Source organism: Rhinopithecus bieti, unplaced genomic scaffold (genome assembly GCF_001698545.2).
Source record: "Rhinopithecus bieti isolate Rb0 unplaced genomic scaffold, ASM169854v2 scaffold_6380, whole genome shotgun sequence".
NCBI lineage: Eukaryota > Metazoa > Chordata > Mammalia > Primates > Cercopithecidae > Rhinopithecus > Rhinopithecus bieti.
The window spans coordinates 4,820,087-4,845,180 of NW_016806642.1; the positions used below are offsets into that span (position 1 = coordinate 4,820,087).

Sequence of the window (25,094 nt, forward strand, 5' to 3'; positions counted from 1 at the left end):
TGACCAATGGATCTAGTAAGTCATCTTGCTTTTTCCCCTTCCTTCTTGCCTTATCAAATATTTATTGAGTCCTGACTATGTGTAAGGCACAGTGCCGGGATCATGCCCTCTGCTTTTGGGTCTAGAACACTTTCTACTAAACCAAGGGAAGATTCTTGGCATGCAGCAGTGAGAACACAGATGAGGGTACCTGACAAAGAGGTGCTCTTAGATCCGACCTCCAGTGTCTACCACCATTCCAAGATGCTCTTGCCCAGAGCATCCCAATATTTAAGGCTCTTGAATACAGGTTCTATTTGATCTCTACACTACAAAATACTGACAAAGTAATATCATAAAATGGAAGGAAACAGGTCTTCTGACAAGCTCTATTTCCTCCATCACCCTCTGTGTAAGGAATTCAACAAACTGACTGTTTCTTAGAGTTACTATGCTAATTCTAAGCAAAACCCCACAATTTTGTAATAACCACCGGCTTATTTTTCTTTAGCCACAGCACACAAACTGTTGTCAGATATGCAGCTGAAAAAATATGCCTTCCCCATTTCAGGCATTCTCACTTCCCATTTGTTGAGTCTCAAGACCTTCCAGCATACAGTATACTAAACTCTCCATGAATAATTCTAACAGATGGGCCCCAGATTCTCTGACCCCCAGACATTTTCCTTCCAATTTCACTATCTATATCTAACTGGTTCTTATGTCATCAGCCTCTGCAGTCAAAACAAAACCAACCATGTCCTCCAAACTCCTTGCCTGCCCTCTTTAATGCTTAAACTACCTCATCTATGGGAAAAAGATGGATTTTTGTTGGGTTGTGACTTCTGTTTTTCTCAACAATATTGTCCACCAGAGGTAGGGACACACAGAACATGCTCGTAATGGAAAGCTTATTGCCTCCCACCTCAAGGATATCTGGGCTTCCTGATGCCCAGCCCAACACCACTCAGAAAAACACATCAAGCTGTCTACCTCCCGCGCTTGCCAAATAGAAAACATAAGAGCTATCCTAAATACACAGAGACACAGACAAACGAAAACACACATACTTCCTCAACAGAACAAAACTGACTTAGCACCTTTCAGTAATGTTCTGTACAACAGCAAGCACTCTGGAGGAGAAGAAAATAAATTAACATTCTGAGGATTCCAAACAAAATTTCTGGCATCATACCGGATCCCACCTTCCCAATTCCCACCTCTCACTTACATCTTGAGTATTGTTTTGCCATATACTATTCTGCTATTCTGGAGGGGCCATATATTTCAGTGACCACTGGATACTCTTTATGCTGCTCCAGGGGTAGTAAGCATATTGAGCACTTGACAATGTACCAGGTAAGGCTTTTATCTACATTACCTCAGTTAATTACTACAACAACCCTATGAGAGATTTTAAGCAGGGGAGGGAAAAGAGCTTTATGGAAAATGGAAAGAAGTGTAAGTTAGCCTGGAAGGAGGAGTACCTGGGACCAGACTATTAAGGTCATCAAAGAGTGAAAGGAAGGCAGTGGAAAGGGGCCATGACATAAACAAAATGGCTAGATGCAAGTTGAGTGGGATGGCAAGAACTAGAGAATTGATGTAGACCACTCTTCTTAGTTGCGTAGCTGAGACAAGGGGAAAGATTACTAATAACTTAGGATACAGGACTGTTTTCATTGTTATTGCTATTTTTTTGAGGTAAGTTTTATTATTCATCATTGCTTTTTTTTTTTTTTTAATCTATGAGGTAGGTTTTACTTATTATTCAGGAAACCAAGGCATAGACAGGTTCCTTTTTTTTTTTGAGACGGAGTTTCACTCTTTTTGCCCAAGCTGGAGTGCAATGGCACGATCTCGGCTCACTGCAACCTCCGCCTCCCACGTTCAAGTGATTCTCCTTCCTCAGCCTCCAGAGCAGCTGGGGTTACAGGAGCGTGCAACTATGCCTGGCTAATTTTTTGTATTTTTAGTAGAAATGGGGTTTCACCATGTTAGCCAGGCTGGTCTTGAACTCCTGATCTCCGGAGATCCGCCTACCTCAGTCTCCCAAAGTATTGCGATTACAGGTGTGAGCCACTGCACCTGGCCATTATTACTGTTTGTAAAGCTAAGGATATTCTGGTTCAGAAAGGTGGGGAGTGACTTAAACCCTGAACCCTCAATGGGACCTAGGCCATGTTGCTCAGTGATCTGCCACCACACTGATCATGCCAGTTAAGGCCCATTCCAAAAGTTAAACTAATGACAGTTGACCACGCCTGTTCCTGGGGGCAACTCAATGATCCTTTCCTATCTCCTTGTTATTATTTTAGTCTAAGACTAAGGCTAAGGAGCAGGCATCCTCAAATCCCTGATTCTGTTCTGAGCTCATAGCTCTTTGTGTCCATTCTAGGTTGATTATATAATGCAAAAATAACCAGTCCATTCTGTCCTTGATTCAGCCTGGTCATGGGCTCAGGGAACCTAGAATAAATTTCTGGGTAATCCAAAACCAGTGGGGTTCCACCACTCTCCCTTCTTCCTATCTAGTAGACCATTCCCAGAGGACCCAAAGGTCCAGGTGATCTTCAAGCATTTATAAAAGAAATAACAGAAAATTAACAAAAATGTAGTTCTCAAGCCTAGGTGATCATCACAATTTTTAGAACCCACAGAGTACCAAGCCAACATTCTGATTCACTATGTCTGCATGGTGGCTGAAGGATAGTTTTGTTGGTTTGTATTTTTTTTTGCAAAGCACCCCAGGTGACTCTGATGTTCAGTTTGGTTTGGGGCAACTAATTCGAGACATTAATCTCCATTTTCCCATTGGTTTGCTTCACTTCTTTCTCTGTCTTTGGCATGTAAACATTTTTAAGTTTCTCTAACTTAAAAAAAAAAAGGAATGACGATGAAAAACATTCCTATAACCTAAGTTATCAGTAACCTTTCCCCTTGTCTCAGCTATGCAACTAAGAAGAGTGGTCTACACCGATTCTCTAGTTCTTGCCATCCCACTCAACCTGCATTTAGCCGTTTTGTTTATGCCATGGCCCCTTTCCACTGCCTTCCTTTCACTCTTTGATGACCTTAATAGTCTGGTCCCAGGTACTCCTTCTTCCAGGCTAACTACACTTCTTTCCATTTTCCATAAAGCTCTTTTGTCTCCCCTGCTTAAAATATCTCAGTTGGTTGCCTTCAGGGTAAAAAACAGATAAAACACAACCAAGCAAACCCAAATAAAACACCGCAGACTAATATAAACGACCCATTAAAATTTGGCTTAGCACTACTCTTATTTTCTGATACTCAACTCCCTCCTAAACAATGATCCATTCTGCATGCACATTTTATAGATTCCAAAATGCATGCTTGCCACAAGCACATCACCTGGATAATTCTTACCACATTTAAAAGACCCAGCTCAGAGCTCACAACCTGGGTCAAGTGCCCAGGGTTCACCTTCATCATCACAGCACTTAGCATTTTATCATAATTGAACTTGTCTGTTGATTTTTTCCTCCTCTCCCCTCTCACCAATACACTTCATTATCTTGGTGTCTGGCATAGTAACCACCACATGCTTGTCACTTGAGAGAAGCTCTTTATGAGGGAGAGCCAGGAAGGAGTCAGAACTTATTCTGGGTCTCAAGATTAGGTAACTAGTAAAATGAAGCTGCTGTTAACTGACATATGGAACATGGGCCAAGGAGGAAGTTTGGGTGGGTAGAGAGACTATTTATAGGTATGGTTTTAGATACAAAGAGTTTCAAGTGTCAGTAGGCAGAATACAGTGATGGAAATACATCTCTTCATCTTAAGCAGTCTATCTCAGGGAGGCCATTGACAAGCAGTCAGGACACATAATGTTAAGCCATGTCAATACCAACAATTGCTCATTGACTTTAGGTAGATCAGAACTTCTCATCTGTAAAATGAAGCTTATAATGGCCCTTGGTGTCTGGTAAGAATAAAATGAAAGTATAAAATGGTTTATGAGGTACTAAGCAGTAATGGACTGATTGTTTTGTATATATTGTGTGTCTGGGCTCACCATAGATGGTTTCACGTGACTCCAGAATACCATTATTCATTTGTATAGTCTGCATCACTCCATATCATGGGACATTTATGTGTGTTGATTTGCTACTTAGCTAAGGAAACCACTGCCAACTAACAGCAAATCACAACCACAATCCTTTTTTCATCGAAGTCCTTCAAGAGTCTTGGTTATTCCATTACACAGAAGAGAAAACAAAAGCACAACAAAAACCCTAGTGGCTTTCGTTCTTTCTTTCAGTAAGAATTTACTGTGTACCTGCTATGGGCAAGGCACTGGATTGGGCACTTGGCATACAATAAATAAATACAAAGAAGCACAAGGTCAAGTAGGTGTCTAACTTAAAAAAATCAAAAATCTGTAGTAAGAATGTGCCATAGAGTAAAGTCATAAATGGTCATAACTGAGCCAATACAACCCTGGAAGGCCACCCCAGCTTCCAAGCAGTCCTGGGGTTGGCAGAGGCCTTTGCTGACAATGTGTAGAAGCCCTGCTCTCTCCCACTCCCAATTCTCCTTTCCTCCCTTTCCCCATAGGCTGCCAAGGTCCATCTCAGAGTCTGCTTCCTCAGAAAGCCAACCTGCTACAACAAACAAGAAATTCTTATCTACAAGGGTGAAGGAAGGTGACAAGGAAGTTGGGTCCTTAGGAAAAAGTAATGTTTTACACGTCAGAGGCAGCTGGCAGTGTGCTGCAGGATGAAACAATAATGTGATCAAAAGTATGGAGCGGTGATGGAGGTGGGTGATGCTGAAGAAATGAAAGGGATATTCCTGAGGCTAGAGCCCAGAGGACTCAAGGAAAAGGAGCAGAAGATGGGGGTGCAGGGTCTCCAACGTGAGCTTAGATGTAAAGGGAGCCATCAGAGGCTTTTGAGAAATGCAGTTACAGAGGAGATTTTTCAGAATACTCAGTGTGTGTTTAGGACGTGTGGAAAAAGAGGGAAGAGAAGCAGGGAAACCTTCTGGTGGTGGTAGTGGTGAGGTTCTACATTAATTATTCTTCTAGAAAAGCAGTGAGGATCCAAATTTACCACAGGAGCAGGGAAAAAGAAAGGGGATTCAAGACTGATTTTTAGACTACAGAAATTGAGCCAAGTTTCCCTTTCAATGAATAGAGGACAATGAGACCTACGTTGTAAGTCAGTGTACCAATCAAGAGCCACTCATAGGCAGGTGCCCAGCTGGTGTCTAGACCAAACAAGAGCAACACACAGGCAGATGCACAGCCAGGTATCTAGGCCTAACAAGAAGAGCAGTGCACAAGCAGGTGCCCAGCGGGGTGTCTAGACCAAACGAGAGCAACCTATAGGCAAATGTCCAGCCAGGTGTCTAGACCAAACAAGAACAACCTATAGGTGGGTGTCCAGTCAGGTGTCTAGACCACAAAAAGAAAAGCAACACACAGGCAGATGTCCAGCCAGATGTCTAGATGAAATAAGAAGAACAATACATAGGCAGATGTCCACTCAGCTGTCTAGACCAAACAAGAAGAGCACTACATAGGCAGATGTCCAGCCAGATGTCTAGACCAAAGAAGAGCAACCCACAGGCAGGTGTCCAGCCAAGTGTCTAGACAAATGAGAACAACACACAGGGAGATGCCCAGCCAGGTGTCTAGACCAAGCAAGAAAAGCAATCCATAGACAGATGCCCAGCTGGTGTCTAGACTAAACAAGAGCAACATACAGGCAGATGCCCAGCCAGGTGCCCAGATTAAACAAGCACAATGCACAGGGAGATGCCCAGCCAGGGGTCTAGTACTTAGTGAACACTTGATAAATATTCACTTATTTATTTATACCCTTACTTGGACAATGACTCGTGTTAGGTGAAAATGGATAAAACCTAGAGAAGTACTGAGTGGAAAATGGTGAGGAAAAATTCCCAGAATGAAGGTAATATTGAATATGACAGGGAACTCAGACTGGGGAGCAAATTCAGAGGAAAGTTTGTTTTGTGTACCTACAGGAAAATCACAGAGAGATGTGTGTCCTGAAGGTGGTTATTCAATAAATAAACTCAGAAATAGACCAGGTCTTAAGCTAGAGTTTGTGAATTCACCAGCACATGGCAGGAGCTGGGAAGCTGGTTAAACTTAGAATATTCAGGAAGATAATGATTAGTGAGGTGAGGAGGATGGTAAGAGAGGATATATGGGGACATCTACTCTGAGCAACAGAATAAAGAAAAATGAGCCCCAGAAGAAAAATAAGGATTAAACAGAGACATAAGAGGATAAATAGCAGAACATAATTTTATAGAAACCAAAGGATAAGAGAGTTTCAAAAAAGAGGTTTACATGTCAACTACTACAAAATAGTCAAGTAAAATTGTATAAGAGTCACTTGAAATCCTTCCAGGTAGCAATGATATCCTGCCTTTTAAATACGTAGCCACACCTTGGAGATACTGCAGCTCAGTTCTAAACCCCTGGAATAAAGTGAGTAAGGCAATAAAGTAAGTCACACGAAGTATTTGGTTTCCCAGTGCATATAAAAGTTATTTTTACACTACACTATAGTTTATTAAGTGGGCAAAAGCATGATGTCTTAAAACACTGTCATACCTTAATTTAAAAATATTTTATTGCTAAAAAATGCTAATGATCATTTGAGCCTTGAGTAAATTATAGTCTTTTTGCTGGTGGACGGTCCTGCCTTGATGTTGTTGGCTGCCGACTGATCAGGATGGTCGTAGATGAAGGTTGGGGTGGCTGTGGGAATTTCTTAAAATAAGACAACAATAAAGTTTGCTACACAAATTGACTTCCTTTCACAAAAGATTTCTCTGTAGCATGTGATACTATATGACAGCATTTTACCTACGGTAGAACTCCTTTAAAAAACTGGAGCCAGGCTGGGCGCGGTGGCTCAAGCCTGTAATGCCAACACTTTGGGAGGCCGAGACGGGCGGATCACGAGGTCAGGAGATCGAGACCATCCTGGCTAACACGGAAACCCTGTCTCTACTAAAAAAATACAAAAAACTAGCCTGGCGAGGTGGCGGGCGCCTGTAGTCCCAGGTACTCCGGAGGCTGAGGCAGGAGAATGGCGTGAACCCGGGAGGCGGAGCTTGCAGTGAGCTGAGATCCGGCCACTGCACTCCAGCCCGGGGGACAGAGCGAGACTCCGTCTCAAAAAAACAAACAAACAAACAAACAAAAAAAAAACAAAAAAAACTGGAGCCAATCCTCTCAAACCCTGCTGCTGTTTCATCAGCTAAATTCATGTAATATTCTAAGTCCTTTGTTGTCATTTCAACAATGTTCACAGCATCTTCACTAGGAGTACATTCCATCTCAAGAAACTATTTTCATTGTTCATCCATAACAAGCAACTCCTCATCTGTCTAAGTTTTATCATGAGATTATACCAATTGAGGCACATCTTCAGACTCTACTTCTAATTCTAGTTTTCCTGGTATTTCTACCACATTTGCAGTGACTTCCTCCACTGAAATCTTGCCCCTGAAAGTCACCCATGAATGTTAGAATCAACTTCTTCCAAACTCCTATTAGTGTTGATATTTTGACCTCCTTCCATGAATCCCAAATGTTCTTAATAGCATCTAGAATGGTGAATCATTTCCAGAAGGTTTTCATTTACTTTGCCCCGATCCATCAGAGGAATCACTATCTATGAAAGCTATAACCTTATGAAATGTATTTCTTAAACAATTAGACTTGAAAGTAAAAATCACTCCTTGATCCACGGACTGCAGTGTGGACATTGTACTAGCAGCCATAAACACAACATTAATCTCTTGGTACATCTCCATCAGAGCTCTTGGGTGACTGGGTGCACTGTCAATGGGTACTAATATTTAGAAGGGAGTTTTTTTTTTTTTTTTTTTGGAGGAGTGGTGCTCCATTGTGGGCTTAAAATTTAGCTTCAGTAAAACATGCTGTAAACAGATACTTCCAGGTTTTTTGAAAAGACGGAGAGAATTAATTCTAAGCAGAAAGCCAAACAAATGCATGTGACTCATTTTCCCTGAAAACATCTGAGTATTGTTCTATATACTACTACCTAGACTTGTGCTTCAATGACCTAGGTATTTTCCTTACATACACATTATAAAATTTAGCAACAAGGGCTGAACGCGGTGGCTCATGCCTGTAATCCCAGCACTTTGGGAGGCCGAGGCGGGCAGATCACAAAGTCAGGAGATCAAGACCACGGTGAAAACCCGTCTCTACTAAAAATACAAAAAATTAGCTGGGCATGGTGGCGGGTGCCTGTAGTCCCAGCTACTCAGGAGGCTGAGGCAGGAGAATGGTGTGAACCCAGGAGGCCGAGCTTGCAGTGAGCTGAGATCGTGCCACTGCACTCCAGCCTGAGGGACAGAGCGAGACTCCGTCTCCAAAAAAAAAAAAAAAAAAAAAATTAGCAACAAGTAGGATAAGTAACCACCAACATTAATTCAATTCAATAAACATTATATAAGCACCTATACAGTGAAGACCGAACAAGATGTAACCATGTTGATATAAAGATAGATAAATGCTTCTGTGATCTCATAGTATGATAGAAAAGGCAAATGTACACAAAAACGGTATTGCTATATGGACTCCTATTAAAAAAACTTCTATTATAGAGATACTTTGTATTAAGACAATAACTTTCATTTGAATTATGCTTTTATGGTTCATGATATGGTTTGGCTCTGTGTCCCCACCTAAACTTCATCTTGAATTGTAATCCTCACATGTTAGGGAGAAACCTGGTGTGAGGTAATTGGATCATGGGGCAGTTTCCCCCATGCTATTCTCATGATAGTGAGTTCTCACTAAATCTGATGCATTAAAAGTGTTTGGCAGTTCCCCCACCCCAACCCCCTCCTGTTGCCATGTAAGACATGCCTTGCTTGCCCTTTGCCTTCCAACATGATTACAAGTTTCCCAAGGCCTCCACAGCCACGAGGAAATGTGAGTCAATTAAGCCTCTTCTCTTCACAAATTCCTCAGTCTCAGGTAGTATCTTTATAGCAGCATGAGAATGGACTAATACAGAAAATTGGCAATGAGGTAGTGAGGCACTGCTATAAAGATACCTGAGAATGTGGAATTGATTTGGGACTGGGTAACCAGCAGAGGTTGGAAGAGTTTGGAGGGCTCTGAAGAAAATAGGAAGATAAGAGAAAGTCTGGAACTTCCTAGAGATTTGTTGAATGGCTTGGACCAAAATGCTGATAGGATATGGACAATGAGGTCCAGTCTGAGGTGGTCTCACATGTGGATGAAGAACTTACTGGGAACTGGGGAACTGGAGCAAAGGCCACTCTTGCTATGCTTTAGCAAAGAGACTGGCAGCATTTTGCTTCTGCCCTTGCAATCTGTGGAACTTTCAACTTGAGAGAGATGATTTAGGGTATCTGGCAAAGAAGAAATTTCTAAGCAACAATGCATTCAAGAGTTGACCTTACTGTTTCTAAAACTGTATGCATATATGCATGAACAAAGATGATCTAAAACTGGAATTTGTATTTAAAAGGGAAGCAGAGCACACGTTTGGAAAATGTGCAGCATGACCATGTGGTAGAAAAGAAAAACCCATTTCCTGGGGAGAAATTCAAGCCAGATGCAGAAATTTGCCTAAGTAACAAGGAGCTGAATATTAATAGCCAAGACAATGTCTCCAGGGCAGGTCACAGGCCTTCAGAGCAGCCCCCTCCCATTACAGGCCCAGAGGCCTAGGAGGATTAAATAGTTTCTTGGGCCAGGCCCGGGGCTCTGCTGGTCTGTGCTACCTCAGGATGTGGTGCCCTGTGTCCCAGCCACTCCAGCTCCAGTCATGCCTAAAAGGGGCCAAGGTGCAGCTTGGGCCATAGCTTCAGAGGATGTAAGCCCCAAGCCTTGGCAAGTTCCATGTGGTATTGGGCCTGTGGGTGTGCAAGCGACAAGAGTTGAGGTTGGGGGCCTCTGCCTAGATTTCAGATGATGTATGGAAACACCTGGATGTCCAGGCAGAAGTTTGCTGTAGGGGTGGGGCACTCATGGAGAACTTCTGCTAGGGCAGTGTGGAAGGGAAATGTGGGGTTGGAGCCCCCACACAGAGCCCCCACTGGGGCACTGCCTAGTGGAGTTTTGAGAAGAGGCCACCATCCTCCAGACTCCAGAATGGTAGATCCACTGAGAGCTTGCACCGTGCACCTGGAAAAGCTGCAAACACTCAAGGCTAGCCCGTGATAGGAGCCAGGAGGCGGGCTTACCCCGCAAAGCCACAGGGGCGGAGCTACCCCAGGCCATGGGAGGCCATCTCTTGCATCAGCATACCCTGGATGTGGGACAAGAAGTCAAAGGAGATCATTTTGGAACTTTAAAGTTTAAAGACTGCCCTGTTGGATTTTGGACTTGCATGGGACTTGTAGCCCCTTTGTTTTGGCCAATTTCTCCCATTTGTAATAGGTCTCTTTGCCCAATGCCTGTACCCCTATTGTATCTAGGAAGTAACTAACTTGCTTTTGATTTTACAGGCTCATAGACAGAAACGACTTGCCTTGTCTCAGATGAGACTGTGGACTTGGACTTTTGAGTTAATCCTGGAATGAGTTAATACTTTGGGGACTCTTACAAGGGCATGATTATATTTTGAATTATGAGGACATTAGGTTTGAGAGGGGCTGAGGCAGAATGATATGGTTTGGCTGTGTCCCCACCTAAATTTCATCTAGTAGTTCCCATAATCCCCATGTGTCGTGGGAGGGACCCAGCAGGAGGTAACTGAATCGTAGGGATGGTTACCTTCATGTTGTTCTTGTGATAGTGAGTGAGTTCTCAGGAGATCTGATCATTTTATAAGGGGTTTTTCCTCCCTGCTTCACTCTGCACTTCTCCTTGCTGCTGCCATGTGAAGAAGGACTTGTTTGCTTCCCCTTTCACCATGATTGTAAGTTTCCTGAGGCCTCCCCAGCCATGCTGAACTCTGAGTCAATTAAATCTCTTTCCTTTATAAATTACCTAGTCTCAGGTATGTCTTTATTATTAGCAGCATGAGAGTGGACTAATACAGTATGTCTAAATGTGGGAGCTTAAATAAACAAATTAAGATTTGTTTTATTGATTTTACTGCATAAAATCTTATTTTATAAAAATAAAAAAATGTTCAGGATACATTTACTAAGTTAATAAAAGGCTATATCCATTTTGATATGTAGTATGAGTGTGAGTGTGTATATTTGTATTTATATACATATGTTGTGTATATATGTATATATGCCAGTATATGGCTAACAAAATCTTCTGAAGTCAGTGTAATAGGGTTGTTGTGAGAAACTATAAGAACGACCAAACTTTGACATAGCTTGCAGTATAGGAATAGAGTCTGAAGAGGGAATCAGGTACAGAAAGGAACCTTATTTGTTTAGTTCCTTAATTCTGTGTGTGCATATACATAGTATACACCTATACATACGAATATAAACTGAATCATACAAGCTCAAGAATCTAGATTTCTGAGTGACTAAACAGCTTTTAAATGTTATATAAATAATTACATATTTTATGACACCAATGCAATCATGAAGCTGAAGCAACTGGGCATAAAAAAGAATGAGAAATGTCTAGCTTGGTTGATTTTTCTTCTTTATTTTAGGTAGAACATGGCTTTTCATTGCATTGTTACCAGGAGAATTTTTCTAATGCATATTTAATGGGTAATTTTCATGGTATTTTAAAGAGAAAAACTTAGAGTACGTAGTACATAGCTACTCATTATCAGTCATAGAAGGAAATGATGAAACCAGAACAAACGACAGCCTTTAAGGCCCACCTGTACATCCTATCCTATAGCATTTACCTCTGTAACATGACTTATAAATGCCCCTTACACCCCATGAATCCTGTTTCTCAATGAAGACTGCAATGTTACCAAGATCGAAGTTTGCAACTTCAAATGCTCTTTAAAATCAAACGCAATAAAGAAAGTCCAGACGCTTTTTCTTTCAGTGAGAAAGACTAACTCCTACTTCACTCTCACCTCAATTGCATAACTCAAGAGAGCAAGAGACAACTTCTCTTGGACTCTTCAAATAAACTCTCTTTAGGGATCAGGCCATGCACAAGAAAATAGCTCAGCAGGAATTTAAAAGAAAAAAAAGAGAGAGAGTGAGAAAGTGGGGATAAAAGCAGGAAAGAACCTGAGCAAAACATTACCAGAACCATAATATAACACATGCACTGTCAAACTTTAGTTATTTGAATAGACTCAGGGACAAGGAGTCAATTTAGAAAGTAGGGATCTGGCAGGGGTGGTTTTAAGAAAAAGAATACACATGTGTGTTGGATGAATGGACACATGACCTAGTTTTGGATGAATGAAGCTAAGAATGGTTTATAATTTATGTGAGTCTGCTTCCAGCTAGTCTGAGAGGCAATCTGAAACTGTGTTATCAATTAGGGGCCCATTGATGAATTATATACAGTCTGAAAGAGCCTAAGGCTGGACATCTTACAGATGTAAATATCAGACATGTGATAACCTATGAAGTACATTAATTCTGCTCTGAAAAGGGGCATGAGCTGTACAGGAGGAAAAGGGGGAACTCTGAGGTCACCTTTCACCATATCCCACTCCTCTCATATTACAAATAACTGCTCAAGTATGTGGACTTTGGGATGTAGCCACTGCCTAGTAGAATGCTGCAAAACTTCAAATGCAAGCAAGTCGGTTCTTAAATACCTGAATATTGCCAAAATCTGCTTGTAAATCTAGCTGTGTCAACCGTGCTGAGAATAACTCTTCTTATGTAGTAGGTTATACTTGAGACATGCTCATAGAAATGTAAAAATTCAGGATCTCGTCTTTATATTCTACTTACTTCTGCCCTCTCCACACTCTTCTTCCCCATGCTCTGAGTATTCAAACTATCTGAACTCTCTTCCTTAACAAATAAACACTGAAATACATCAGCATTTTGTTGGGATTATTTGTGCACTGAGTTTCAGTCTAAATTCCAGTAATAGGAGGTAATCTTAGTACCACTAATAGGTCTTTAATGCTTATTCCCTGGTCCTCACTTTCAGCTGATGATCTTGTTCTCTAATTCTCTGGAAAAAAAAAAAGAATCACTAAGAAGGGAGTGTCACTAAGTTCACATTCATCATCACATAAGCATCTCCACACATGCACTCTTCCTTTCCTCTTCTTGCTATGAATAAACTCTCTGTGCTTCTAGGTCCTTTACTGGTGATACAGCATCTCTTACCTAATCAAGGAAAAAGCTCTAGCAATCTTCTCCCCTTGCTCTTGTGTCAATCTCTACTGAATTATTCCCTTTGGCACAAAAACTGAGTATAATTTCTCTCAATTAAAAAATATCTTCTTGATCTCATCTGGCCTTCCAACTTCCCTTTAAGCAAATCTCAGGAGTTCAAGTCCTTATTTTCTCTGACTCCTCTCCTCCGTTCTCCAGAGCTTGAACCCTCTAGGATCAGCCTATGATACTATTCTACCAAACAACCGTTGACAAGCTCACCCATAGCCTCTACACTGCTGAATCATATGGTTGGTTTTCTAGACCCTCAGCATACAGAGACTAGGTGACAAAGTTATCTCTCCCTCTTTCTTGCAACACTTTCTTCACTTGCCTTCAGGGAGACAGCCCTCTTGGTCCTCTTTCCACCCACCTGACTGCCCTTCCCAGCTCCCTTTCCAGCTTACTCTTCATCTCAGTGTCACCTCAGCAGTAATGCACCCCCCAAGACTCAGTCCTTGGAGCCCTTCTCTTTTCTACCCACGGTCACTTGCTACATGATCTAAAAGAACCTCATGATTTTAGTACTATCAATACATGATGAATCTCTAGCCTTGGTTGTTCCCTAGACTGCAGACTTACATGCCCAACTGCTTATGAGGCCCTTTACTTAGATATCCAACAAGCATCTCAAACGTAACTTTTAATAACCTGCCTCTCACATAAACCTGCTCTTCTCCCAGCATTCCCCATCACAGTAAATGACAACTCTGTCCTTCTCCTTATAAGGCTAAGGATCTTAAAAGTCCTTCTGGACCTCTCTCTCACTCTCATATACCCAGTCCCCCATCCTGCCCACTATCCAATGGACCAGCAAATCCTACTGATTCTATCTTCAAAGCATATTCAGAATTCAACTGCTTCTCACCACCTCCACTGTCACTGCACTATTAATACTATCATCGTCTGCCCCCTGGATTTTGGAGTAACTTTCTAAGTTGCCTTCCCCTACTTCTACCTTTGCCTTGTCCGGTCTAGTCTCGGCTCAGTAAACCTTTTTACCTAAGTCAAATCATGTCACTTCTCTGTGTAACTCCCCCACCACATGATGGCTTTCTATCTCATTCAGAGCCAAAGCTAAAGTCCTTATAACTGCCAGTAAAATAAGGCTCTTGGTGACCTGGCCCCCGACTGCCTCTCTGGCCTAATTACTCCCAGTTCTTTCACACCACCACAGTTACGGTGGTCATCCTGCAGTTTCCAAGCACACCAAACAGTCACCCAATTCAAGGTATTTGTCCCAGATATGCTGCCCCCAGATAAACTCAGTCTACAATCCCACTTACTCAGATCTCACCCACAAACCCTCAGATGAAATAGTAAGTCGTCTTCTCCTTCCCCTGACAGCCAACCGTATTCCCTACGTCTCATCTCTGCTTTACTTTTCCTTCATAGCATTCATCATCTTCTAACATATCACTTGTTTCTATGTCTCCTGGCTCCTGGCCTCCAGATTATAAGCCCTGTGTGTGTGTGTGTGTGTGTGTGTGTGTGTGTGTGTGTGTGTTTTACAGCTCCTGACCTAGAACAAAAAGGAGTACTTACTATGCAGAAGGCATTTAATAAGTATTTGTCAAATGACTTGTAGCTGTACTTATTCCTTCCACTTAACAGGTAGGAGGCCATTCTTCCAGGTTATGGCCATATACTAGAGAGGTCATTCACCAGATTCCCCTGTGTAAACTCCCCCCCATGGCCTTCTAACTCATTCAGAGCAAAAGTTAAAGTCCATAACCTAGAAGAAAGGCCTATGTATTCACTAAGAAAAAGTAACACTACTTCTAACAATGAAGCCAGATCTCAACAATGTGCTCATTATCAGAAACAATACAATAAACAGTAAAATAAGGCAATGAGGATGAGGCCCTGGTTGCCACAGCCTCCAGATCCTCCAAGATCTGACTCACTGAGGTGGGTGGTCCTGGCAGTGGACCATCATTCTGGACCCCAAGTGAGCACACCTCACCCTCAGTCTGCCCAAGCCTGCCCTTTCCTATTGTCAGTCACACAGCCAGGAGGTTAATGGAGCTTCTAGAATCTCAACACCAGACTTAGGATCTATCATTGGAAATATGTTAAGGAAGGTGCTGTCTACTAGAAAGGAGTGAAAATGCATTTGAAAGTAGTCCATAATTCCTTCTTGTTTTATTTTTTCCCCTGATTATAAAAACAACAAATGTTTAATTTAAAATTAAGAAAATTAATAAGGAAGTAAAAATATCTCAGTTTCATCATTAAAAAATAACTATTAACATTTAAGTGTGATCCATCTGGATCTTATATAAATACACACTAATTTTTAAAAGTTAATTATTGTATAAATGCACACTAATTCTTAAATCTCGGCCAGGTGCACTGGCTCATGCCTGTAATCCCAGTACTTTGGGAGGCCGAGGTGGGTGCATCACCTGAATTTAGGAGTTCGAGACCAGCCTGGCCAACATGGTGAAACCCTATCTCTACTAAAAATATAAAAATTAGCTGATTGGTGGTGGGTGTAATCCCAGCTACTTGGGAGGCTGAGGCAGGAGAATCGCTTGAACCCAGAAGGCAGAGGTTGCAGTGAGCCAAGATTGCACCACTGCACTCCAGCCTGGGCGACAGAGCAAGACTTTGTCTTTAAAAAAAAAAAAAAAAAAAAAAAAGCTGGGTGAGGTGGCTCATGCCCATAATCCCAGTACTTTGGAAGGCCGAGGGGGGTGGACCACAAGGTTAGGAGTTCGAGACCAGCCTGTCCAACATGGTGAAATCCCATCTCTACAAAAATACAAAAACTAGCTAGGTGTGGTGGTGGGCACCTGTAATCCCAGCTACTTGGGAGGCTGAGGCAGGAGAATTGCTTGAACCTGGGAGGCAGGGGTTGCAGTGAGCCGTGATCATGCCACTGCACTCCAGCCTGGGTGACAAAGCAAGACTCCATCTCAAAGAAAAAACAAAAACAAAAACAAAAAAACCCATGAGTTACCATGACTTGTAAAAAACTTAACTACATACAATGTTGGATTACAGTATGTATTTCTGGAACACTTATATCTGATCTTATTCAAAGATTGCTATTTCAAGTCTTTCGACCCAGGAACATCTCTCATGTACCTAGGAATGTTTTAGGGAAAAAATGGAATTTGGGAACCTGGAGACTCAAGTTCCAGCTTTGCACCCTGTGCAAGTTGTGGAATCCTCCCCGTTAATTTATCTCCCCATTCCATGCCCTTGTCTACCCTCTTTTGTTATTTTTGTAATGAAAACCATTCTCATTAAGCTTCCCTTCTAGTAGTAAACCTCACTTGCTGTAGAGGGTTCCAGATGATCTGACCAATGAAAAAAGATATGCCTAGTAGATTTAGGTTGGATCATTTATCTAGCAGCTATAGTTTTATTATGCCTAAGAAACATGCAACTTACAGCTTGTTCTTTTCAGAACTAATAGATTACATGATTTGTGTATACAATTCCCAAAGACTACAATTTCTGCCCCAAAGTGAGACCTACTGGAGCCCTAAAAGTAAATATTCTGGTCCTCTGCCTTTCTCTTTGGCTTTATGTGTCTACAACAGACCTGGAATTTGGGAAGTATAGTTCTTCATGTTTAAGGATGCTTTGTCTTTCCAGCAATAAGGAAAGTCTTAGGAGGTTCCTGTGCTTTAGATTTTTTTCTTGGTAAAATCTGAGGATTGGAGATGGTATTATTTCTCAAGTTTCTTGCAGCTCTTAAACAGTGAAGCCTCTAGGTTCTGAGATATATCAATCAACAAGAGTACATGAGACAAAAAGAGAAATAAGGAGTGGAACTGTAGGGCAAAAAACTGGAGATATCAGTTCACTTTGGAGCTATCAGTAGTTATATATAAGTACGAATACCCAGTCATTATTAACACTGCCTTCAGCTGAGTTCCAATGAGAACAGGAAGAAAGTTCAACCTTGGTATACAGTATTATGGCCCTAAGTTTATTAGTAGAAAAGTTCTTACAACATCCTTCCAGAAAAATCCCAAAACAGATTAAAAATTATAACTAGGGAAAGTAAAGAACATCCAATACCTCCTATTGCAAAGATAACAGGGTCTCTAAAATAACCTTTAAAATAACAGATGTTAAATTCACGAAAAATGAGTTAACAGATTGAAGAGCATAAAAAGGTAGTTGGCATGTACCATATATATAGCTATCTAGTAGAAGCTTAAGATGTAAGCTTGATTTTTTTTTCCCTCTCCCTCTCTTGAGGGTTAACTTTCCAGCAAGAAATATTCAATCTTAAGTATGTAATACTTCTCTTCAAAAATTAAAAAAAAAAATTTGAAGCAACATATTTATTCAACTTGAATGTGGTAGAATACAGTTCATCTTTGTAAAACCAACGGATTACTGACCTGAATTTAAGTCTCGTCCTGGATTGAAGGCCCGGCTATTAACAGTAGTAGAAAGTCGATCACAACTAATTGTTCTAGACACATTGGTATTAAAGCTTCCATCGAACCTGAAACAATAGGAGAGAATGAGCAATACTTATTCAGTCCAGAAAAACCAACCAACAAAAATAATGATTTACATTGTGTACAAGATAGATCAGCCCATAAACAGTACAACTGTGATTTAGATTTAAATATTCAAAAAAAAAATTTCAGAATTGGGGAGGGGCAGGGGACACCTGCATCCAGAAGGTTTTAGAAATCAAATTCAATTCCAAGATAAAAACAAACAACCATTCTTCAAATCAACTTTTCTCCAATAAACTTAAGTCAGTACTATTGATAAAATCATACAGAAAATAGATGACAAAATTCAAAACAGAGCTACAAAAAAAAAAAAAAATCAGATGGGTGCTCTGATGTTACATGTAAAACAGAATTCTTTAAATTATCCTATTGGAAAACCAATGACCAAGTACAAAAATAGACAGTCGTGAAGGATAAAGAATGGGTGTGGAGTAGGAATGGTCTAGATGTGAAACCCTGCTCTATCACTATTAGAAAGATTATTCATTTTTTCTGGGTCTCAGTTTTCTTATCTGAAAAAGATAATAAAACTTATTTTCCAGAGCCATAAAAAAATTAAACATAATGTATGGAAGTTCCTCTCATAGTACATGACACATAGCTTGTACCTGCTAGACTGTCAAGCAAATAAGGCAAAAGTCTTTTCATTTCCAGTGGTAGTGTAATGCTAGTACTAGAGCTAGAACAATACTATTATTCTAGCTAGTAGCTGATCAATAAATATTAGTGGAATCAATGATCCATTGCTATAGCAGACAACAATCTGAAAGAATATAATAGGAAAACATACCAGCTTATTTACATATAGTCATTAAGAGTATTTTTAAGGCCGGGCGCAGTGGCTCAAGTCTGTAATCCCAGCACCTTCGGAGGCCGAGATGGGCGGATCACGAGGTCAGGGAGATCGAGACCATCCTGGCTAACATGGTGAAACCCCGTCTCTACTAAAAATAACAAAAAACTAGCCGGGCCGAGGTGGCGGGCGCCGTAGTCCCAGCTACTCCGGAGGCTGAGGCAGGAGAATGGCGAAACAGGGAGGCGAGCTTGCAGTGACTGAGATCCGGCCCACTGCACTCCAGCGCCGGTGACAGAGCAGACTTCAGTCTCTAAAAAAAAAAAAAAAAAAAAAAGTATTTTTAAGTGAATTTCATCCAGGAGTAACAAAAGTGAAGGCTCTTGAACTTCTAAGTAAACTATTTAGGATTTCAGATCCTGAGAGGACTCAAAGTTTGTAAGAGATCCCCAAATAAATGCAACATGAAATGAGGTTTTTAAAACTTTGTGTTAAAATGTAAACTTCAGGAACCACTAATGCAACTCCATGAACCCAAATAGAGAAGCTCTAAAGCTAGGAGAAACATTCCTAGAAAGCAATATCCATTTGACCACTGGCATGAACTTTAAAATCTGTTGATCACATCTCCTAACACATAAGAACTATTACATGGAACTGATTGCACAAGCAAGGGGACTAGGTTTTCACATGGTATGTTGGTTCAAACAGCAAAAGCTAAAAACAGTCTTGTTTTATTTCATATCATCTCAAAGAAGGAGATAGCTGGATTTTAAGAGACCGTTAGTCCAGGCTCTAACCTAGTGCAGAGTTACACTGACAATATCAACTGTGCCTTAAAGGACACAGTTGCTTCATCAACGTGGCTGCCCTTCCTTGGACCTACTCCAGTTTGTCTAGACGAGAAGACTGCTGCCTCAGAAGCCACAGATGGAGGGAAAAGAAGAGATTAATACAGCAGCAGCTGCTGTGTCCATGCTGGCAAGGCACTATCACTACAACCTCACTTCTCTCTAAGCTATAGCTGGCCACACTAAGTCTATTCCCTCCCAGACATTTTTATAAAGGGAGAGATAATAGTTTAGGCTTTGTGGGCCATAAAGACTGTTGCAACTGCTCTGCCATTGTAGTGTGAGAGCAGCTACTGAAAATAAATAAAAGATTGAGTATGGCTGTGTTCCAATAAAACTTAATTTTCAAAAACAGGTGGTATTCCAGACCTGTTTCATCACTGCTGGTCTAGACCAGGGCAATCCAAGAGAAGTCTCTGGGATGATGAAAATGTATTATTTTTGCACTGTCTGACATGTTAGACACATGTGGCTACTGAGTATTTGAAATGTGGCTAGCATAACATAGACACTACATTTTCTACTTTACTTCATCTTAATTTGTAAATAGTCACTGAAGAATGGCTACCATATTGGACAATGGAAGGCTGGAAGGTTCTCCTGATTACTTGTCTAGTAATCCTTCAGGCCTCTGTTCATGTATCCCTTCTTCAGAAAGGCCTATCCTGATTGTGACGACTTCCCAAGTCTATGTTAAATGCCTCCATATTCTGTCAAGGCATGTGCCATAATTTTAAAGTTACAGTTCTATTCATGATTTTTATAGATCAGGTTCCATAAATAGACAAGAGTGCCACGAAGGTAGGCACCATGTCTTGTTGATTTTGTTCACCACTGCATACATTGCTTAGCATTGTTCTGGTCATAAGTAGGTGCTCATATTAATTGGTCTTTTATGACCATCCACACCATCCAGGGTGCCTAGTCCTGTTCTGGGCTCCCCTGAAGACTCCAAGAAATCTTAGCAAGTGAGGACCATGACTCAGTTGAATGGTTACAATACTGAAAGTCTAGCTAGCTACTTCAGAACCACCTGGGATGCATGTTGGAATGCAGATTCCTGGGATCCACTATTAGAGAGTCTGATTTAGTGAGTCTGGGGTAAGGCCAAGGAATCTGACTTTCACAGGCTCTGGAGGAATGAGAAGTGCCTTCCAACCCTGCTATGCAGATTCTTTTAGAAATAAAGCAAAGGAATGGCTTTCTGCATGAGCACAGGTACTTTCCTGTATGACTCAAAGAGACCGAAGACACAGGATCTTCCGAATGGATTTAGATCAAGAGCACAGGGTAGTTCTGAGGTATGTATGCAGCTCACATCTGGACTTTGCTGTCCAAGTTATGAACCCTTTCTCCTACCCATTTCACAGTTGAGAAAAATGACACCAAAGACTGCATAGCAAGTCAGGGACCTAAGAGAGACTTGAACCCATCACTCAACTCCTTTCCAGAGACAAACCACATACGATTCCGCATAAGTGATACGTAAAGAAGAACTTGCAACTCAAGAGGGTTACTGACAAATCTTCCCAGGAAATGTGTAAACCCGCAGAGAGCCTTTGTCTATCTGGATTAAGTCTCCACAGACAGCACCTCGCTTTCAGCATTACCCCTTGAGAGAGCTGAAGTCCAATGCTGAGGATACATAGATTTTTCTGGACCTTTGTGAAACGCAAGCTGGCTCGTGGGACCAGGGACATCAGGCAACTATTATTATAGGTTGTTTTACTTCCTTTGCTGAAAAGATCATTTGCAAAAACATTAGAGAAAACATTTTTATAACAATAAAAATGACAGTGACTCATTAACAAAAGTAGGTGCTTGATAAACATTTCTCCATCATAAAACAGTTTCACGACATGGTACTTGTCAACAATAATCTACGGGACCTTCTCTTCCCACCATCTCCTATCCTACACTTCTAACCAAACTGGCCCTTCCCTATGTGCTCTTCTGTTCAACCCCAATTGTGACGCTCTCCAGTGTCCACTCCACTCATTCTTCAAAGCCCAGCTCAACTCTTCTTTCAAATTTCTCCCTAGTACTGGCCCATGATGAGTCCTTCCTCCTCCAAGCTGACTAGTGCCATTCTGCTTCTTAACTATATGCTTGTGTCTTCTTCCTATTTTTCTTGTTTTGTAATCAAACAACATAATATCACAGTCCTATCCATTAGATACAGTTTTTTTTTTTTTTTTAAGATTCTGCTTATACCAACAAAACACTAATCAATTGTCTTAGTCCATTTGGACTGTAAACTAGGTGGTTCATGAACAACAGAAATTCATTTCTTACAGGTCTGGAGGCTGGGAAGTCCATGATTAAGGTACTGGCAGATTTAGTGTCTGGTGAGGGGCCACTTTCTGGTTCATAGATGTGGCCTTTTCACTGTGTCCTCAGTGACAGGGGCAAGGCAGTTCTCTGGGACCTCTTTTGTAAAGGCACTAATGCCATTCATGGGGGCTCTGCCTTCATGATCTAATCATTTCCCAAAGGCCCCTCCTCCTAATAGGATCGTGTTGGTGATTAGTTTCCAACCCATAAATTTGGGAGGGAGAAGGCAAATATTCAGACCACTGCATCAATAAAATTTATAAATAAGATTCATTCTTTGGGAGGCCGAGGCGGGTGGATCACAAGGTCAGGAGATCGAGACCATCCTGGCTAACATGGTTAAACCCCGTCTCTACTAAAAATACAAAAAATTAGCCAGGCGTGGTGGCAGGCGCCTGTAGTCCCAGCTATTCAGGAGGCTGAGGCAGGAGAATGGCGTGAACCCAGGAGGCGGAGCTTACAGTGAGCCAAGATCACGCCAATGCACTCCAGCCTGGGCAACAGAGTGAGACTCCGTCTCAAAAAAATAAATAAATAAAAATAAGATTTATTATAAATAATGAACAAATTATATTACTCATTTTGCCTTCCCCCTATACCAAATAAATGTGTGTTACATGGGGGTGAAATGCCAAAAAGTTTTATCATGGAACCCCTATTTGACTAAACCCTACCCATGTAGCTCTTGAATTCTGAATTCTCTCTAAAACCTTTTATGTGCTTGAGAAATTTTAGCTTCCCCCAATGGGACTGTAGGTTACTGGAGGATTTATATTTCTCTCTCATGTCTAGCACAGTTGCTGGAAGGTGGGGCATTCCATAAATTCTTACTGGTTGACTGACTAACGAGAAAGGGCAGAGTTAAGTCACCAGAAAGCTCTGGGCATTTTATTTCATAATATTCATTGAACATCTACTATATTTCCTAAGAGTCTCAACTGCCGTGAGTTCTCTCACATATGTTGAATTTCAGCCGTGCAGCATTCACTCGCCAGTCAAGTTAGCATGAAAAGCCTAGAAATCAACCTCACTCTGCTGCTTTTCTCACTACCACTGATGTGCCAGTCAGATGAAGAAGGAGGTGTCAATAGGGGCTTAAGATATACAGGGCTGGTGGACCAGCTAGGTTAGCAGGAATAACTACTGGAAGCACAAGTGAAGAGTGCTTATCTTTCTACCCTTCACTAACACTCTAACCTCTACTGCTTTTTCTGGACTCCAGACTCCACACATAGGGGTAAAACATGCTCAGTCATCCTTGTTACTTTAGCTACCTCTGGTCCCCAGAGGAAGAGTCACCTTGCTGAAGACAGGAATGCATTTTATGCCCATATGCCTTTGAGAAAAGTGACTTATAAAAAGAAACATGCTATTCGCCCTGATTTGGAGAATGTTGGAAATATAAAGCTCATACTTAAGACACTTTATAAAAACATGTCACTTATTCTTAGGGGTTACCTAAAAGATTTTTCATTAAGAAGTACATTAGCTGCCAGTCACATTTATACAATTTCGGGTTTACGGAAAGGCCAAGAAGTGGTAAAATCATAGATTTTCATACAAAATGAATAGGCAAATCAACTTAAGAGGTTTGGTTTGCTTCATTCCTCATGCCTGTGCTTTCAAAAAGTTAGTAATGACAATAGAAATTACTGATATAAATCTCCTTTACACCCCGACTCTAAAAAAGGAGATAATGGATTGTAGCTGCATTCTATACTCATTTTCATAAGATAAAACCAGTGCCTGAAATTCAGTTTCAAGAGAAACAACTCCATCTCTCCAACCCCTGTAAGTTATAAAAAAAAAAAAAAAAAAAAAAAAAAAAAAAAAAAAAAAACTTCCTTCTGGATTTACTTTCATGAACAACTGATCGAAACTGCATCCCGAGGGAGAAAACAGAACTGTGACTCCCACTTTGATCTCTTTCCCATGGAGAAATTCACTCCCTGCCTGGCTTGCAAGATGTTCATTTGATTGACGTTTGCTCTGATGTGCAAACTGCTTTGAACTTCAGACATTTAATTCCCATCAGGCTGCAGTCATTTTTATTCTCCTTCAACAGGATTTACAAGCAGGAGATCAGCAAATGTAGAAGATAAAATAAATTTGCAGAAGCTTTGAATCTTACATCAAAACAGTGTTCAAGTGAGTTCCAATTGGATTTCATTCAGCCTCGATTCACAGTGTAAATCAACTTTTCAGTGGAGTCCCAGTTTAGAAAGAAAGAGATATAAAAGACCCCACCTCCCCCACCCTCCCATCCCCCCACCAGTTGGGGTTTACTTCCTTTCTTAGTCTTTGTTTAAATTTCCTAGGGAAGGTAATTTGCCAGGCAAATCACTCAGAAACCTGGGTTTTTCTCAGTATTTCCAGAGAAGTCTGCCTCATTTATCACATAGCACATAAAAATCACACCCACAGTGTCGGTTCCAAGGGCAGTGATGAAATGTGGAATTGTTCATGGATGAGTTTTTAAGGTAATGATTAAAAAGCAAATCCCTGTGGAAACTGATCATCAAGTCCACACACAAAGCCAATGTAATGATAGCTAATAGGGTAGAGAATATTCTTTACTTGTTTGCTTGTTTTTAATCACTGCTAAAATGCTGAGATAAGTGCAAAAGGTTTAAAAAAAATCATTTCTTCTGAAAGCAAAACTTGGTATCCGATCAGAAGTGGGTATGGAAGAAATGCTGAGAGGCTTCCAAGGGGAGTTCACAACACAAGCGGGCCTTTGCTGTGAGTGCCACTGAATTACCAAGCTTTGTTTTTAGAACAGCACACGTTTTTCTGCAAAACAAAGGCGGTGAAAACCCTTCACTAGTAGCTGCAGGAGCTGCTAAAGGAAGGTTCTGGACACTGAGAAACACTCAGGCCTACTAGGCCCCGGGGCCCTAGTAACAGCCTCACAGGGTCTGGTTTACTGTGATATGACACGGACACATATCTCTTCACCTCCATTCAACCAGGTTCCTGCTCATTCTTTCTGGGAAGCATCTGCTCTCCAAATATTTGAGCAACACCAGTTGAAAAGAATTAAACAAGAACCTCCTTATCGTCCACTTAACCACCCATAAGAATAAAGTTAAACAAAGAAAGAGCTAAGATAAAAATCAAACATCTGCAATGGCAAATATTTAAACTCTGTTTGAATGGTAGAGGAAAGGGGCAAGAGCAGGATCACTTCAAAAAGGAACTATCACATTTATAAAGTAAATAATACTCAACCCCCCCCTTGACTGAGTTTACTTATTCAAACACCTAAATAAATGGGCCAACCAAAAAGCTGTCAAATAACATGTAATCACATTCCGAGAAATAGTTTTTCCTTGCATCACTGCA

At 41.1% G+C, this 25,094-nt stretch overlaps 1 protein-coding gene across 3 annotated transcripts in view; it reads right to left on the reverse strand.

Annotated features, from left to right (window-relative positions):
* Positions 1 to 25,094, reverse strand: part of CACHD1 (cache domain containing 1) — a 231,708-nt gene that overhangs the window by 79,038 nt on the left and 127,576 nt on the right. For all 3 annotated transcript variants that reach the window (XM_017877195.1, XM_017877196.1, XM_017877194.1), the window contains one exon: positions 17,646 to 17,752. In XM_017877195.1, coding sequence (XP_017732684.1) covers positions 17,646 to 17,752 — 107 coding nt within the window. The remainder of the gene's footprint in view (positions 1 to 17,645; positions 17,753 to 25,094) is intronic.